General features: G+C 46.8%; 1 protein-coding gene across 1 annotated transcript in view; it reads left to right on the forward strand.

The window, feature by feature from the left end:
- The window catches only part of LOC134341228 (ankyrin-repeat and fibronectin type III domain-containing 1), a gene marked incomplete at its 5' end in the record, with an annotated part of 187,324 nt that overhangs the window by 86,130 nt on the left and 82,735 nt on the right, over nucleotides 1–18,459 (forward strand). The window contains 3 exons of the mRNA XM_063039062.1: nucleotides 2,597–2,747; nucleotides 3,858–4,023; nucleotides 18,066–18,232. Of these exons, the coding sequence (XP_062895132.1) occupies nucleotides 2,597–2,747; nucleotides 3,858–4,023; nucleotides 18,066–18,232 (484 nt within the window). The remainder of the gene's footprint in view (nucleotides 1–2,596; nucleotides 2,748–3,857; nucleotides 4,024–18,065; nucleotides 18,233–18,459) is intronic.

Below are 18,459 nucleotides of genomic sequence, written 5' to 3' on the forward strand. Positions count from 1 at the left end.
GTCAGACTGTCCCCGGAAAGTCCGCCCCGAGTGGGTAGTTCCAAACGCGCTACCGTGTGTCTGCCCACGGCTCCCGATGGCGGTTCAAGTCCCGCGTGTGTGGGCCGCCACATTAGAATACTATACAGAAGTTCTGCTCTGCCATCTTCCCTGCCAGTGTTCTTTTCCAATCAATTCTGAACAACTCCTCTCATGCCTCTGTAATTTCTGTCATATTATGATCATTCGCACCAAGTCTTCTTTTACCTGAAGATCACTGATCAGTTCTGGTTCTTCGCAAAACACCCAATCCAGAATAACTGATCCACTAGTGGGCTCAATGATGAGTTGCTCTAAAACACCATCTTGTTGGCATTCTAGAAATTCCCACTCTTGGGATCCAACACCAGCCTGATTTTCTCATTCTATCTGCATATTGAACTCCCCCATAACTATCGTAACATTGCCCTATTGGCCTGCATTTTCTATCTCCCATTGTAATTTGTAAACCAGGTCCTTACTACTGTTGGCGGGGGTGGGGGTGGGGGGGTCTGTATATACTGTAACTCCTATCAGTGTCTTTTTACCCTTGCAGTTTCTTAGCTCTACCCTCAATGATTCAATCCAAACTCTTCCAATCCTATGTCACCTCTTTCTAATGATTTGATTTCATATTTTTCCAACAGAGCTACACCTCCCCTTCTTTCGATACAATTAAGCTCACAGCTATAATCTTCTTTCAGCCATGATGCCGTAATACCTACAACATCATACCTGCCAATTTGTAACCATGCAACGAGTATGTCTATCTTATTCCGTAAACTGTGTGCATTCAAATATAAAACCTTCAGTCCTGCAATGTTGTTGTCAATAGCCTCTCCTTGCTTGGAATCTCAGTACACACTACCTCTGTTTGTAAGCCAAATGCCTCAACCTTGGCACTATCACTCCAGTTCCCCTTTCCCTGCCAAATTAATTTAAACCCTCCTGAGCAACTCGAGCAATCCTTCCTGCAAGGATATTGGTCCCCCATGGTTTACAGTGTAACCGGTTCCTTTCATACAGGTTGTACCTTCTCCAGTAGTGATCCTAATGATCCATAAATCTGAACCCCTGCCCCCTGCACCAGTTCCTCAGCCACGCATTCACCTTCTAAATCATCCTATTCTTACCCTCACTGTCGTGTGGAGTGGGCAGAAATTCAACAATTACTATTGTAGAGGTCCTGTTTTTCAGCTTTCTACCTAGCTCCCTAAAATTCTTCTGCAGGACCTCCCCACCTGTCTACCTATGTTAATGGTGCCAGTATGTACCAAGACTTCTGGCTACTCAACCTCACCGTTGAGAATGCCGTGGAACCATGCCAAGACATCTCTGACCCTGGCACCTGGGAAGCAAGATACAAATTGTGCCTGGCAAAGGTGCTCAGGACAACATGTAATGACTTACATCTGGGCAGCATGTGGTGATGTATGATCCTCTGAAAGGGAGTCATCTGGTTTCTGGGGCCCCTGAGTCAGACACCTGGTGTCTGGTTCATTGACATATTCCAACCAGCACAGATAGGTTGAACCAAAAGGCTTAACATCATCACTTAATCCTCACAACACTGTGTTGGTCACCAGGATGTGGAAACACAGCCATCTCTGCCTGCCTCAGCTCTGCCCCAGCCTTTACCAAAGGCCACCAGTTGTGTGAGCTTCCTGTCAAAGGATTAGGACACATTGTCCTCAATGGTGACACTGTCTTCTCTGTAACACAATCATCTGTCTGCGTGCCTCTGTTTCTGCCCCAGGCTTTGCAAAAGGCCACCAGTTGTCTGAGCTTCCTTTCGAGGTATTTGGACATGTTCTTCTCCCTTTGGTTTTCCAGAAGCTCCACCAATTCCCAGCCTACTGGTGACCACCCTGTCCAGCGGTCCCATCTCAGTCCAGGTCTGAAACCTGACCCAGACAAGCCCCTCTCATTATTACATTTTTGTATTATGGTTTTGGAGGGGATAACAAGATGCTGCAGGCAGGTGTGATTGTGTGCTCGGGACAGGACTATGAGAAGCCGGGGTTTGAGGGGACCAGGCAGAGTGCCGACAGGGTGCACAGGATAAGAGTGTGGAGAAGGCCATAAGACAGGAGCACAATTAGGCCAATCGCCCCTTGAGTCTGCTCCACCATTTGATCATGGCTAATTTATTAACCCTCTCAACCCCATTCTCCTGCCTTCTCCCTGTAACCTAGAACATGTCAAACTCCACTTTAAATATACCAGATGACTTGACCTCCATAGCCACCTGTGGCAATGAATTCCACAGATTCACTACCATTTAGCTGAAAAGTATTCCTCTTCTTCTCTGTTCTAAATGGACATCCCTTTATTCTGAGGTTGTGCCTTCTGGTCTTAGACTCCCCAACTATAGGAAACATCCTGTCCACATCCACTCTATCTGGGCTTTTCAAAATTCAATAGGTTTCAGTGAGATTCACCCTCAATAACTGTACTCATGTCAAATGTTCTCCCCGTTATTATTTGTTGGCTGTGGATTTCAGTTTGAGGTGTTGAACTCTGCATTAACCTGATTTATTTCCAACAATGTTTCTGTATCTCCTCACTGTCTGCCTAGGGATGAGTGGGAATGGCTGCAGATGTTCAGGAGCTTGGATGAGGCCAGCCCCATGGATCCATGTGAGGAGAGTCCACAGACACGGTTCCAGGAGGAGCTGAGGGCAGCAGTTCCAGAGTTGGTGAAACGCTTTGCCATCCCTTTGCAACAGGTACCCACAGTGTGCTGACTGCGTTTTTTCCACTCCCTGCCCCGTTCTCACAGCCAGCGCAAATGTCCCAGGAACAAAGTCTTTGCTTTCCCATCTCTTTACTGCAGGTAAAAAAGAGTCTGTAGTCCAAGTCCATATTCAAAACGCAGAAAACCTGAGTAACATTCCCCGGGCACAGTGGCAGGCCTTTCTCTCTCCATAGCAGAGCGATCCCACCAGTGATCAAAAGGCAGATAAGTTTGGCGCCTTTTATTTTCCTTTTTTTGGCGATTAAATGATTACACTTTATAGATTTTACTGGAACTATGTAATTAATAAAGATAAAATATAAAAGGAAAATAAAAGGCGCCAAACTAATCAAAGTTCAACGACTTTGTGCATACAGTTGGAGCTCAATTAATGGAGTCTTCTCTCCACCGTTCGCTCCCCTCCGACCCCCTCGACCTGCCGCCTGGGACCAACCATGGTGGTTGACCAGACGCTCCACACGAGTCTATCTTCGTCTCCTCTCCTCGCCAAAGACCCTGGGCCTCTGACTCCTGCTCAGGGTTGATCCCGCCGCCCAGGGTCACAGCATCGCGTCTCCTCTCTCTGTCCCCATCGCACCTTCTGCCTCAAAGCCTGCGAACAATAGCTTACAGACACACAAGAAAGAATAACATCTATCCCAATTGGTTCGTTCCTTCTCTTATCAATAATATAACCCAAGCAAGCAGAGAGAGAGAGAGCTCCTTACATCATAGTTATTATTACAGAAAAGCCATTTTAATTATAACATAACAAAGAAGCCATTTTGTTAGCCTTCTCAGTAACATAAAAGAAGAAACCCCTTACATATGGTTTTATGATCTATCCAGAAAATGTTGACTGAAGGAACATTGAACACAGGTGCCATCTTGCTACCCTTTACCTCTTGACCTGTGCTTTACCCCGACCCTAATTGCCGTCTGATCAATTGTTCCCTGACCAATTTTCCTTGACCTGTTGCCCCATGACCTGTTACCCCTGACTCCTGACTGTTGCACTGCTGTATTTGCCCCTGAACCCTGAACTCCATGGGTTGGGTTTACAGGGGTCAGTGATCTCAGTGCTACCTCTTGGTTCCCTCAGGTGAAGGAGTTGCGACTCTACAGTCAGGAGGTCTTGGAGTTTGCTGGAGATTTATCCTTCCTCCTGCTTCTGCCACCCTCTGATGACGTGTGTACAGCCCCCGGACAGAACAGCCCCTGCCCCCGGCCTGGGCTCCTCACCCTGCCCCTGCAGACCTTTGAACTGGGTGAGAGGATGTTACCTGCAGTTTACCCTGTGTGTGTGTCTGTCCCCACCTGTCTGTGGTGCTGTAGGTGAGTGTTTCGTTGTACCTGTATCTCACTGTACTTGCCACACCACAGTAAACTTGACCAGATCCAAACAGCTTCACCAGTCACTGAGTCAGGCAGTGAGATCGTGGATCACATCAGTGTGCTGTTACTCTGGCATTGTCTGTTGCTCACTGACTCCCAGCATGTTTCAATGATTTACTCCAACAAATTGCTTGTCTGCAGTGAATCCTTCAGCTGGCTGTTTCCAACACACATATGTGAACAGCATCCCCCTTCCCAGTTCTGACTCTCTACTTCTCTGTGAAGGCTTTCTGCAAATTCCAATTGCTGTTCCAGATATTAGTCGCGCTTTTCTGTCAAGGAAATGAGACTGCCTCTTTCAGCCATGTGAACTCTGTTTAATAACGTCAGGCGCCAAGTCAGTGCTGAAGTTATCAGATGGTAATGAGTGTCTGCTTGGCCGAACCATAAACATAGTGGCGTCAAAGTCCCAGTTGTATAAGATGCCGTCCCATTCGAGAGTTTGCCCAATTCCATGTGAAAGGTTTGTTTATCAATGCACTGGGGGTGAGGGGGTCCTGTCCAAATAGTTGCTCGGGAGCTTACTGGGGTGAGAGGTCTCTTGCCCGACTCAGGAGGCTGGGGTCTTACTGGGGGTAAGGGAGTTCCTGTCCCACTCGGGAGCTCAGGAGGCTTACTGGGGTGAGAGGTCTCTTGCCCCACTCAGGAGGCTGGGAACGTACTGGGGGCAAGGGGTCTCCCCTCCCACTCAGGAGCTCGGGGTTTTACTGGGGGTGAGAGTGCTCCTGCCCCACTCAGGAGACTGGGGTCTTACTGGGGGTAAGGGAGTTCCTGTCCCACTCGGGAGCTCAGGAGGCTTACTGGGGGTGAGAGGGCTCCTGTCCCACTTGGGGGCTTATTGGGGGTAAGAGGGCTTCTGTCCCACTTGGGGGCTTTCTGTCTGTCTCAGGTTGCCCAGACCTATGGGAAATGCATGTTTTTCAAAACACCATGAGAGAGTGTCCCCTAACTGCCTGTGCTGTGCTCCCTGCCACACCTGTAGTCCAGGCTGATGTTGGACACCTTTATTCATCTGGGATGTTTGGAGGCCAAGCTGGCCATGGTTGATGTAAGCACCTGTCTGCCCACTTGCATATGGGTTGTAAAATACATAGGAGCAGAAATATGGCCATTCGGCCCATCACATCTGCTCCACCATTCCATCATGGCTGATCTATTATCCTTCTCAACCCCATTCACCTGCCTTCTTCCCATAATCTTCAGCGCCCTGACTAATCAATAACCTATGCAGTGTTTTCTCCAACACTTCTTCAATGGAATCTCAGGAATGTCAAGGGACTCTAAATTCCTGTTCTTCTGAACTATTTGATGTTACTGATACCTGACCAGTGCCTTCCCTCTTGGCGCAGTTGGGCAGTGGAAGCCCTCGTCAGGTACTAAGCTTCCCTCCCTCCTCGCAGGTGAGAGGCTGCAAGAGAAGCGAAAGCTGGAGCAGGGTCTGATCTCTGTCCAGAGACCACAACAGAAATGTCTCTGCGGCTTCCGGTGGAATACATTCATGTTTCCAGAGACTGATTAAACTTAGCTTCCTTGAAATAGTTTGATGAATAGTTACTGTAATCAATATATTGAACGTAGACCAGTACAGTACAGGAACAGGCCCTTCAGTCCACTGTGACGTGCTGAACCAATTAAATTAGTAATCCAGTAATCTCTTCTGCCTCCACAATGTCCATATCCTTCCATTTTCCTCACATTCATGTGCCTATCTAAACATCTTTTCAAAAGTTTTAAAAACTCTTTAGATTCTGGACTAGTTCCTGAGGATTGGAGGGTGGCTAATGTAATCCCACTTTTTAAAAAAGGAGGGAGAGAAAACCGGGAAATTATAGACCGGTTAGCCTAACATCGGTGGTGGGGAAACTGCTAGAGACAGTTATCAAAGATGTGATAACAGCACATTTGGAAAGCGGTGAAATGATCGGACAAAGTCAGCATGGATTTGTGAAAGGAAAATCATGTCTGACGAATCTCATAGAATTTTTTGAGGATGTAACTAGTAGAGTGGATAGGGGAGAACCAGTGGATGTGGTATATTTGGATTTTCAAAAGGCTTTTGACAAGGTCCCACACAGGAGATTAGTGTGCAAACTTAAAGCACACTGTATTGGGGGTAAGGTATTGATGATAGATAGATAGATAGATATACTTTATTGATCCCGAGGGAAATTGGCTTTCGTTCCAGCCGCACCAACCAAGAATAGAGCATAAATATAGCAATACAAAAACCACAAACAATCAAACAACAAAATGCAAACTATGCCAGATGGAAAAAAGTCCAGGACCAGCCTATTGGCTCAGGGTGTCTGACCCACCACGGGAGGAGCTGAAAGTTCGATGGCCACAGGCAGGAACGACCTCCTGTGACGCCCAGTGTTGTATCTCAGTGGAATGTGGCCGAAGTCCAACAGCAAAAAGTTCAATATCCAGTCTACAAACACGTTCCTCGATCGTAATATGACCCGGATTGCACCATCCGTTGTTAACCAGAACAGTGAGCACCCAACTCCTTTATACTTACTGCTCTCAGTGCACTTCCGGTCAGCCCGAATGGTCTGGAAACCGTCCGTGGAGAAGTTTTGATCAGGTATGTCCTTGTGCAGCCCCGTTCCAGTGAAACACATAACATTGCAGGCCCGAAATGTTGTCTGACGCCTGGCTAGCGCCATGAACTCGTCCATTTTATTACCTACTGAACTCCTCTTCTCCATAAGTCTCTGTTGTCTCGACCCGGTCCTCTTTCCTCAGCTTTGTGATCCCCCTCTGCATCCTCTGTGTGTTTTCCTCCAGATTTCAGCAGGGGTGTCCGCCGCTCTGCTCGCTAAACCATCCGGCATTAGCGCAAGCAGCTGGTCCCTGGGATGAACTTTGCGAACATGCTTCTGTCCCGCGTGTCGGGATGTAACTATTTCCAGCGCTAAAAACCCAAATAAAACTCTCTCCACCAGCATGTTAGAGAGGGTGCAGCTTCAATGTGTTACCATGAAAAAAAAATACAAAAAATAATGTAAGTTAAAAAGTAAGAAGAAAAAAGTAAGAATCCGATCGGAACGGCTGTAACAGACTGCATGCGCGACCGGCGCATGCGCACTCACTCATGTGGATAGAGAATTGGTTGGCAGACGAAGCAAAGAGTGGGAATAAACGGGACCTTTTCAGAATGGCAGGCAGTGACTAATGGGGTACCGCAAGGCTCAGTGCTGGGACCCCAGTTGTTTACAATATATATTAATGACTTGGATGAGGGAATTAAATGCAGCATCTCCAAGTTTGCGGATGACACAAAGCTGGGCGGCAGTGTTAGCTGTGAGGAGGATGCTAAGAGGATGCAGGGTGACTTGGATAGGTTGGGTGAGTGGGCAAATTCATGGCAGATGCAATTTAATGTAGATAAATGTGAGATTATCCACTTTGGTGGCAAGAACAGGAAAACAGATTATTATCTGAATGGTGGCCGATTAGGAAAAGGGGAGGTGCAACGAGACCTGGGTGTCATTGTACACCAGTCATTGAAAGTGGGCATGCAGGTACAGCAGGCGGTGAAAATGGCGAATGGTATGCTGGCATTCATAGCAAGAGGGTTTGAGTACAGGAGCAGGGAGGTACTACTGCAGATGTACAAGGCCTTGGTGAGACCACACCTGGAGTATTGTGTGCAGTTTTGGTCCCCTAATCTGAGGAAAGACATTCTTGCCATAGAGGGAGTACAAAGAAGGTTCACCACATTGATTCCTGGGATCGCAGGACTTTCATATGATGAAAGACTGGATGAACTAGGCTTATACTCGTTGGAATTTAGAAGATTGAGGGGGGATCTTATTGAAACGTATAAAATCCTAAAGGGATTGGACAAGCTAGATGCAGGAAGATTGTTCCTGATGTTGGGGAAGTCCAGAACGAGGGGTCACAGTTTGAGGATAAAGGGGAAGCCTTTTAGGACCGAGATGAGGAAAAACTTCTTCACACAGAGAGTGGTGAATCTGTGGAATTCTCTGCCACAGGAAACAGTTGGGGCTGGTTCATTGGTTATATTTAAGAGGGAGGTAATATGGTCCTTGTGGCTAAAGGGATCAGGGGGTATGGAGAGAAGGCAGGTACAGGGTTCTGAGTTGGGTGATCAGCCGTGATCATACTGAATGGCAGTGCAGGCTCGAAGAGCCAAATGGCCTACTCCTGCACTTATTTTCTATGTTTCGATGTCTCTTCAATTGTCTAATGTCTCTGTCTCTACCAGCACCCCAAGCAGTGTATTCTGGGCACCCAGCGCTCTGTGTGAAAATCATTTACGTCTCACGTCTCCTTTGAAATCACCTCCTCTCACCCTCTGATGTTAGACATTTCAACCCTTGGAAAAAAATATTGTCTATATATGAGGATGTAATGTTAAGACTTTATAAAGCGCTGACAAGGCCTCACTTGCAGTACTGTAAGCAGTTCTGGGTCCCTTATCTTAGAAAGGATAGAACATTGAACATAGAAAATCTACAGCACAACACAGGTCCTTTGTCCCACAATGCTGTGCCAAGCATGTTCTTACTTTCAGCCCTGGCAAAAAGCCTCTGACTATCCCACATCTTATACACCTCTGTCAGGTCACCTCTCATCCTCCGCCGCTCCAAGGAGAAAAGGCCAAGTTCACTCAACCTAATCTCACAAGGTATGCTCCCCAATCCAGGCAACATCCTTGTAAATCTCCTCTGCACCCTTTCTATAGATTCCACTATAGAAAGGATGTGCTGAAACTGGAGACAGTTCAAAGAGGTTCATGAAAATGATTCCAGATTCCAGACTTGTCATATGAAGAGCGTATGATGGCTCTGGACCTGTATTGACTGGAATTCAGAAGAATGAGAGTTGACCTCATTGAAACCTATCGACTGGTGAAAGGCCTTGATAGACTGGATGTGGAAAGGATATTTCCTATGGTGGAAGAGTCTAAGACCAGAGGATACAGCCTCAGAATAGAGGGGATGTCCTATTAGAACGGAGACGAGGAGTGGTGAATCTGTGGAATTCTTTGCCACAGGCAGCTGTGGAGGCCAAGTCCTAATGTATATTTAAAGCAGAGGTTGATAGATTGTTGATTGGTCGGGGCATGAAGGGATACGGAGAGAAGGCAGGAGATTGTTGCTGAGAGGAAAAGTGGATCAGGTGTGAGGAAATGGCGGTGCAGACAATGGTCCAAATGGCTTCATTCTGCCCCTATATCTTCCGGTGTTACGATGCGAGGTGAGTGAAGTGCACCTCTACACCTGATGGACAGTGTGGACCTGCTGTTGTGCTGTGGAATGTTAGCTCTCTCCACTGAGTCTGCCTGGCTGTTGGTTCTTCGAGCAGTTCCTGCTTCATGTGTGGAAAGAAGTTGATTGCAATTTACAGAGAGGATGGGGGAAGAGTGAATGGCCTGTGGAAATATCCCCAACAGGGCAAGATCAGGTCAAAGATTTTACAGAAGCAGAAACCAGAAGGAAATGATTGAAGTTCCCTGTAGATCAGTCAGTGTCTGCAGAGAGAAGAAAACTAGAGGTTTCAGTGAAGTCACTAAACACTCTACTAAACACATGAGGATAGGTCTGGTTTCTGAGTCCGTCTCTACAGGAGCTAATCTAGTGAACCATTGTTGTACTCCATCTATGACTGGTACATTCTCAAAGTTCAAGTTCAAAATAAACTTATTATCAACATGGCACCAAATGTTCTCTATTCATAAGGAGAGCAGAGTGGGATACAACATCCTAGTTATGGTTTCACCAGGGCTGACTGTGAGTGGAGGAAGGTGCCTCTGCTGATGAACTTCAATCTTCCTGCTAAAGCTAACACACAGCAGCTTTCCATCACTTCCCCCAGCTAGCCATTACTTTAAGTGGTGTCTGTACATTTAAACAATTTTAATTTCTCTGACATTTTTGTTCACATTACGCTTGTTCATTTGCTGAGCATGTCCATGAGCCCTGACCCTGCCCATTCACGCAATCGTCCACATTTCTCTTAAATGTTGCAATCCACTTCTGCTGGCAGCTTGTTCCACATTCTCATCACTCCCTGAGTGAAGAAGGTCCCCACCGAGCTCCCATTAAATATTTCATCTTTTACCTTAAACTCATGGCCTCTAGTTGTAGTCTTACCCAACCTCAGTGGAAAAAAGCCTGCCTTCACCCCTCATCATTTTGTATATTTGGTTCCAGGTTCCAGGATAAGACCTGTCCTAACTACTCATCCAGAATCCATGAACCCATTAACACTATCTCACTATTCCTCTTTTCCATTATTTATTTATTGTAACTTACAGCTTTTTTAAAAGGCTTGCACTGTTCTGTTGCCACTTAACAACAAATTTCACAACATACTGTGTGTCAGTGATAATTGTTACGTACCCCGTAACTGGGTTGCCAAACCAGCAGAAATGGATCACTCAGTTGGAGTCTGGATTACTAGAACTAAGAAAGTTTTATTAAAGAAATAAGCAACACAGTACTCTAATCAAAAGGATAATAAATGCAACAGTTCAGTAATGACAAATACACATGTACACAGAACTAGGATAACAGGATCAATCAAGCTCTATCCTTGTCTAGGGGTAAATGACCAGTTTCAAAGTGACGCAAAGTTCAGTTCAATTGAGTTCAGTTCAGTTCACAGTAATCACTGCTGTGGTGATGGACGGGCGGGGTGGGGAAGGAGAGAGAGAGCGAAAGTGAATGAATATTCAAAAGGCTTCCACACAGACCTTCGATATTCTTCGCAGTCAGCTTTCGGGCGAGCCCTTTGTAATGTCTTCTGAGGTCACCGACTGTGACCCCTCTGTTTTCAGATACGATTGCTCCTCTGCAGTGAACCTGGCACCCAGGCAAGGGCGGACACACACCAGGTTCCCACCGATCGTACCTTTCCACCCTGTGCGTCTATGGCTTGGTCCCGCGCCCAGCCCTCCAAAACTCCCACCGACTTGTGGGAGGCGCACCGCTTCCAGGGTCTCGTTACCTCATGGTGTCGTGTGTGACTTGCCTTAGCGAACCTGTCCCTTTTTATCCCCCTGCGGGGGTATCATCTGTCCATCACTTCAAACAGTTCAGGGTTCAAAGAGGAGCCGATCTTGACAGCTCTCAGACCGTGTCTCCTTCCGTTAAACTCTCCCGTCCCTTGGTTAACATTTTCAAATGCTGCTCCATTGTCTTCCTTATCTGTCTTTCTCCTGAAGACAGGTGGCAGACCAACTGCTGATCCCACTGGTGCCAGCACAGGACAGTTAACATCTTAGTCTATGTGTACTTTCGTCACACCCCTCACCTTTAAGGATCTTTACCGGGGTAAAAATTACAAACATGAATACATTATTAGATACACACAGATATACATCTTCATCAGCTATTTGGCTAATACAGAGAATTTTAAGTTGTCAACACCTGACAGACAGTCAGCAATCACATTTTCTGTTCCTTTTATATGTGTTATTAATAATCCCCTAAACCAGGCTCCAACTTAGCAAACTTCATAGTGGCCGAAAACACTGATGAATTGCGATCAATGTAACCTCTCACTGGGTTTCGTCCTGGACCACGATAACAAGTGTCGTCCCATCCCGACTTAGTTTTCTCTTGCAAGGGCTTAGTAGGAGGGGGGAGGGGTAGTAACCGCAGAGTTATTGCAAAACTCCCTACAGTATCCCACCATCTCCAAGAGCCTTCTGAGGGCCCTCTTGTCTGTCGGGGTTGGGATGTCAGAGATAGCCCGCACTTTAGCTTGCATCGCTGCCAGCTGCCCCTGTGTCACCACAATTCGCAGGTAAGTGACCTTCGTGTGGCCGAACTCATTTTTTTCAAGGTTCACTATTAAGCTGGCTACAGACAGCCGTATTACGTTGCCAATACACACCTCTGTGTTAGCCAGCCCTTTTGTCACTGAATTACTCATTCTATATGATTGTTGCTCGCTGGGCTGACCTAGTGTAACAGACACCACCCAATGTCCCAGTTCTTTGCATCGCCTCGGGACAATCAAACACACGTGTGCGAGCCGTTTAATTACTTCTCCTAAAGAGTCGCTTTGTTCGGGGATTAAGGGAGAGACCTTATCAGCAGCACTGGCCAAAACAATAGCCTTCTCCCATCTGGTCGATACCATACTCATCTTTTCAAAATGGTTTTTTTTTCTTATCAAGGGGACCCTAGCTTCATTGATTTCCGCGCTAACACCGATTAGGTTTGTTAGCATATCAAAAGCCTGTGACCGTCTCAGTTCGCGTCTGCCATAATCAATAACATCCTTCCTCCTGTGCAGCCAGTAAACCTCTTTCATGATTCCACCAACTGTTTCCTCCAGCACCTCAAAATGTCCACCGAGGGGTACCTCGTGGGCCAGGTTAAAAACCTCATCCTCATAACTCTTTTGCACCACCCCCCATTCCTCATCTGCGGGTACGGTACTTGGTTTCCCTTTCTTCCTTAGCACTTCCTCCTCCACACAATAGCCTACTAGTTCCCTTGTTAAGTCTGTGTCAGAGAGAGCTGTCTCCGCCAAAACCATCAGCCCCTCGTCTCGCTCCTGCGCCTGCACAAATTCCTTCCTGGCTAATGCTAAGTCTGTCTCAGCTCCCTCACTACCTCTTGTTTCACTACACTCCTTCTTTTCACTTTCTACCTCCTCTTGGTACAGGGCTGGTAGAAACGTCTCAGCTAAATTTACTTCGGCAGCCCTGGGATGAACCTGTGAGTCCATGGGCGGGGCCTCAATGCTGGCAGGCTGACCTGTCAAGCTTACTGTCAAGAACACAATTCCCCCGGCGAGGTCATTACCGAGCAAGACTTCCACGCCTTTCATTGATAATTCGTGCCTCACCCCGATCGTGACTAGTCCAGAGACCAAGTTGCTTTTTAGGTGTATCTGGTGCAAAGGGACTGCCTCTGTCCCTTCCCCAGTACCTTTGACCTTGACCTCCCCAGTCTGGGTCTCTGAACTAAACTCTAATACACTCTTCAATATCAATGACTGACACGCTCCCGTGTCTCTCCAGATCCGCACTGGAACTGGGTTTATCCCCTCCTTCACCGACACCAATCCGGCCGAGATAAACCTCTTGCGCCCTTCCTGAACTTTGACAGACCTTTCCTCTCCTAGCGGTTCGTTCACCAGCTCAATACAGCTAGTAGAAATTGCCGTTTTTCCTTGCCCCGTTTCCTTCTTTGGGGCAAAGCACCTGGACGCAAAGTGTCCGACTTTCCCGCAATTATAACAAACGACCCCAGGAGACTTCCTACCAGACTGCTCCTGGTCTACCTTATCCTTCTCACTAGTCCCTGGCTTACTTTCTCACTTTTCTGGCGGACTCTCCCCGCCGTCCTGACTACCCTTCTGGTAGCCTTTACTCGGGGCAAACTTCATTTTATGCGTCAACGCATACTCATCCCCTAACTTAGCAGTTGCAGCTAACGTGACTGCCTCTTTCTCATCTAGGTAGGGTCTCATACCCTCAGGGACACAACCTTTAAAGTGCTCAATCAGGATCAGCTGTAGCAGTCTGTCATAATCCCCATCTATCCCCTTCGAGGTGCACCAACACTCACAATATGTCTGCATCTCACGGGCAAACTCTAAATACGTGCGGTCCCACTGCTTCCTCGCATTCCGGAACCTCTGCCGGTATGCCTCCGGGACCAACTCATACATCCTGAGGATGGCCTCATTCACCACCTCATACCTCTGGGCATCTTCCGCGGACAAAGCTGAGTAAGCTTGTTGGGCTATTCCTTTAAGTACACTCTGAAGCAAAACAGCCCACTTATCCCTCGGCCAGTCCTGATTTGTAGCAACTTTTTCGAAATGGAGAAAGTACCGATCCACATCAGTATTGTCAAAAGGGGGAACCAGCCTAACCTCCTGGGTCGCCCTGAACCCTCCACCTTGGTTCGGCATGGGCCCCTGCGCTACAATCATCTTTAACTTCTCCAGCTCAAATTCCCTTTCCCTCTGCTTCTCTTCTCACTCCAACTGTTTATCCCTCTCTTCTCGCTCCAACTGTCTCTCTTGCTCTCTCTCCTGCCGTTCTAACTGTTTCTCTTTCTCTTCGTGTTCTAGCTGCCGTACCCGGAACTCGTGCTCGAGTCTCAGCTTTTCAAGCTGCACCTGTACCGTGTCTCCAGCAGGTTTTTCAATAGATATCACCTCCAGCTCCCCTTGGGGAAACACACCTTTAGATACACAGTGCTCTACGATAGCTCTGTGTATCTCCTCTCTCCTCATTGTCGACTTCCCCTTAACAAGATTCAACCGTTTGGCCACAGCTGCCAATTCTGCGTTCCTGGCATCCTCTAATGCCTCCAAGGTCGGCGCCTTTAGAAATTCCTCAATCTCCATTTCTGCTGTTTGCCTTTTCTTTCTTTCGGGAATTTTAACCCAATCAATTTACTCCGTCCTAAATTTAGCGTTCAAAATCGCGGACGAGAACCCCACTTATGTTACGTACCCCGTAACTGGGTTGCCAAACCAGCAGAAATGGATCACTCAGTTGGAGTCTGGATTATTGGAACTAAGAAAGTTTTATTAAAGAAACAAGCAACACAGTACTCTAATCCAACGGATAATAAATGCAACAGTTCAGCAATGACAAATACACATGTACACAGAACTAGGATAACAGGATCAATCAAACTCTATCGTCGTCTAGGGGTAAATGACCAGTTTCAAAGTGACGCAAAGTTCAATTCAATTGAGTTCAGTTCAGTTCACAGTTCACTGCTGTGGTGATGGACAGTGGGGGGAAGGAGAGAGAGAGCAAAAGCGAATGAATATTCAAACGGCTTCCACACAAACCTTCGATATTCTTCGCAGTCAGCTTTCGGGCGAGCCCTTTGTAATGTCTTCTGAGGTCACCGACTGTGACCCCTCCGTTTCAGATACGATCCTTCCTCTGCAGTGAACCCGGCACCCAGGCAAGGGCGGACACACACCAGGTTCCCACCGATCGTACCTTTCCACCCTGTGCGTCTATGGCTTGGTCCCGCGACCAGCCCTCCAAAACTCCTACCGACTTGTGGGAGGCGCACTGCTTTCAGGGTCTCGTTACCTCGTGGTGTCATGTGTGACTTGCCTTAGCGAACCTGTCCCTTTTTATCCCCCTGCTGGGGTATCGCCTGTCCATCACTTCAAACAGTTCAGGGTTCAAAGAGGAGCCGATCTTGACAGCTCTCAGACCGTGTCTCCTTCCATTAAACTCTCCCGTCCCTTCGTTAACATTTTCAAATGCTACTCCATTGTCTTCCTTATCTCTCTTTCTCCTGAAAACAGGTGGCAGACCAACTGCTGATCCCACTGGTGCCAGCACAGGACAGTTAACATCTTAGCCTATGTGTACTTTCGTCACATAATAAAGCTGATTCTGATTTGCATTCATCTCACTCTCTGTTCCCCGTGCCACGTGCTATAATTTAGTTTCACATCTTGGTAGTGGTGGTTGTCCTTCATGTCTGACAATGACTGCAAACCTGTGTATGAGAATTTTTAAAGTAGAAAAGCTTGCACTGGGGCAGCTCCACTCTCCCGACCTCGGAAGTCCAGGTCCAGTAGCATGAACAAGTGTCACAACAGGGGTCTTCCTTGGTTGCAGTGGATGACCATGAATTCTTCTGTTCCTCATCATGGCCTTCGCTCTCCACGAAACAGCCTTCCTATCCGTTGGATCTCACTGTTGATCTTATCTGTTCAGCTCACTGGAGCTGATTTCACATGCTGGCACAGGCATGTCCCTATCTCAGCGGGACATGAGGCCCGCCGGCTACCCTCACCTGGTTTTGCTGGCGTGTCGAAGCAGTGTACTGGGGTGTGGCCGTTGTCATATGCAAACAGCTGCTTGGAGCCATAGGTGAGAGTTGAGTGTTCAGTGGGGACCAAATGGGAATGAACTGCCCCAGAATGGACACGACAAGCTCCTTCACTAGAGGAGCTACCCCTCCCGAGACACCTTATATGCCTATACATAATTACTTCTGTGCCTTCTAAAAGAGAATATACACCACATCTTCCATAGTTGCCTGCTAGCTACAGTTTCAAAAGCAACATGGACGGTTGAAAGCTAACTTGCCCTCTCGAACTCCAATGGCGCCATAAATGTCGAAGTTTCTTCTCAGTCTTTCTCAGGAGTGAATTCTGACAATATTGCTGTTACCAATGTCACTCTAAGGGGATGATGGTGTTCTCTCTCCTGTAATGTGTAAATAGTGGGTTACGTTTGCTGCCCTTCTGCTTCCTGGGCACTTTTGCAGAATCTCTGTGATCTGGAGGATCAACCTGCCCACAATGTTCTTCATCTGCAGATAATCATGTCTGTGGGAGCTGCTTGATTCTGGTCCCAATATCCTATGGCCTGTTTCTGTGCTGTAATTGTTATAGGTTATATGGTTATATTTCTTTAACAATGCTAACATTTTTCAGCTGTGCATTCGCCCCACTTTCCTCATTAATTTTGAGATGTTTTAGTGCTTGTGTAATTCGTGAAGACAGAAACAAAATATTTGCTCTGTGGAGGGGCAGGTAGTGTTGAGGAAGCAGGGAGTCTGCTGAAGGACTTGGACAGATTGGAAGAATGGGCAAAGAAATGGCAGATGGAATATGGTGTAGGGAAGTGTATGGTCATGCACTTTGTAGAAGGAATAAAGGCATAGACTCTTTTCTAAACAGGAGAAAATTCAGAAATCAGAGATGCAGAGGGACTTGGGAGTCCTTGTGTAGGATGCCCTGAAGGTTAAATTGCTGGTTAAGTCAGTGTTAAGAAATGTAAATACAATGCTAGCATTCATTTTGAGAGGACTAGTATGCAAAAGCAACAATGTAAGGCTGAGGCTTTATAAAGCATTGGTTAGACTACATGTGGAGTATTGTGAGCAGTTTTGGACCCCTTATCTAAGACAAGATGTGTTGGCATTGGAGGGCACAGAGAAGGTTCTTGATTAATGAGGCGTCCAGAGTTATAGGGAGAAGGCAGGAGAATGGGGTTGAGTAGGATAATAAATCAGTTATGGAGGAATGGCAGAACAGACATGATGGGCTGAGTGGCCTCATTCTGCTCTTAGGTCTCATCATCTTCTGGTCTCTGCCACTTTATTATTCTCTGACAGTTTCCTGTGTATCAACCTAGAAAGGACCCACAGTAACTTTTGAGCATCTTTTCCTTAGCACAGACACTTTCATGGTCTGTTTCTTTGTTTTCAAATATCTTAGTTGTTTTCTTTGAAATATAAGAGACTGACCTAGTTAGTATTCCTGAAGTTTAGCCAAGCAAATAGGAAAACCAATTTCCCTGAACAGAGGGTCAAAGACCAAAAGCATGGATTAACAGTAACTGGGAGATGGATGAGAGGAGATTCTGAGGCAGAAGGGCAGAACTTCATCACGTTTAACCTTTCAGGGCTGTGGATTAAAGGGAGGTGATGGGCTGGAAGGCTCTTTCTCAACCTGTCAGCAGACACGCTGTTGGGCCAAATTGACTCATTCGTGCTTTACACTTCTTCTGTTCGGGACTGCTGTTGACTCACACTGAATTCTCTACGGAGGTTTTTAATAGTCATGGTCCTGGGCTGTTAAGTGAAGAACATGGAAGCATTGTATAGTTTAGAACATTACATTTCATTCACTTTGTTAGGTGTACCTTATTGATTTTTGAATTCATCATGAGGAAGCAAAACTCTGTCCATGTTTGCTGGTATCCTGTGATTTATCCAAGCAGCCTTTGAGAGGTAGACAAGTCATGCAACTCAGGCTGGGAGGCAGACAGGTTGGGGTTCTGAGTCTATGAGAGGCAGATAGGGTGTGGAACTTAAATTGGCTTTGAATTTGAAGTTCAGTTTGGTGGCAAGTATTGGTAAAGAGGGCTAGAACCAAAACTGGTCCAGGCCAGATGTGACAGTGTGTCCACTTTCTCCCCCAGTTCACTTCTTCACCTATGACAGGGCATTCATCAGGCAGTACTGCCAAGTGTCAGCTCTTCTGGAATTGGACCTACTCCTGTCCCAGCAGGCACTGCGCGAGGCTTTCTCTGATTCGGAGGTGGTGGCAGCTAAACAGAGGCTTCAGCAAGTCCAGGATTTAATCCAGGTGAGATGTTCAGTGATCATTAATCGAGGTAAAATGTTCAGTGATCGTTAATCTGGGTGATCAGATGTTCAGTTATCGTTAATCCAGGTGAGATGTTCATTAATGCAGGTGAGATGTTCAGCGATCGTTAATCCAGGTGAGATGTTCAGTGATCATTGATCCAGGTGAGATGTTCAGCGATCGTTGATCCAGGTGAGAGGTTCAGTGATCGTTAATCTGGGTGATCA

The sequence above is a fragment of the Mobula hypostoma genome (assembly GCF_963921235.1).
Source record: "Mobula hypostoma chromosome 9 unlocalized genomic scaffold, sMobHyp1.1 SUPER_9_unloc_2, whole genome shotgun sequence".
Lineage (NCBI taxonomy): Eukaryota > Metazoa > Chordata > Chondrichthyes > Myliobatiformes > Myliobatidae > Mobula > Mobula hypostoma.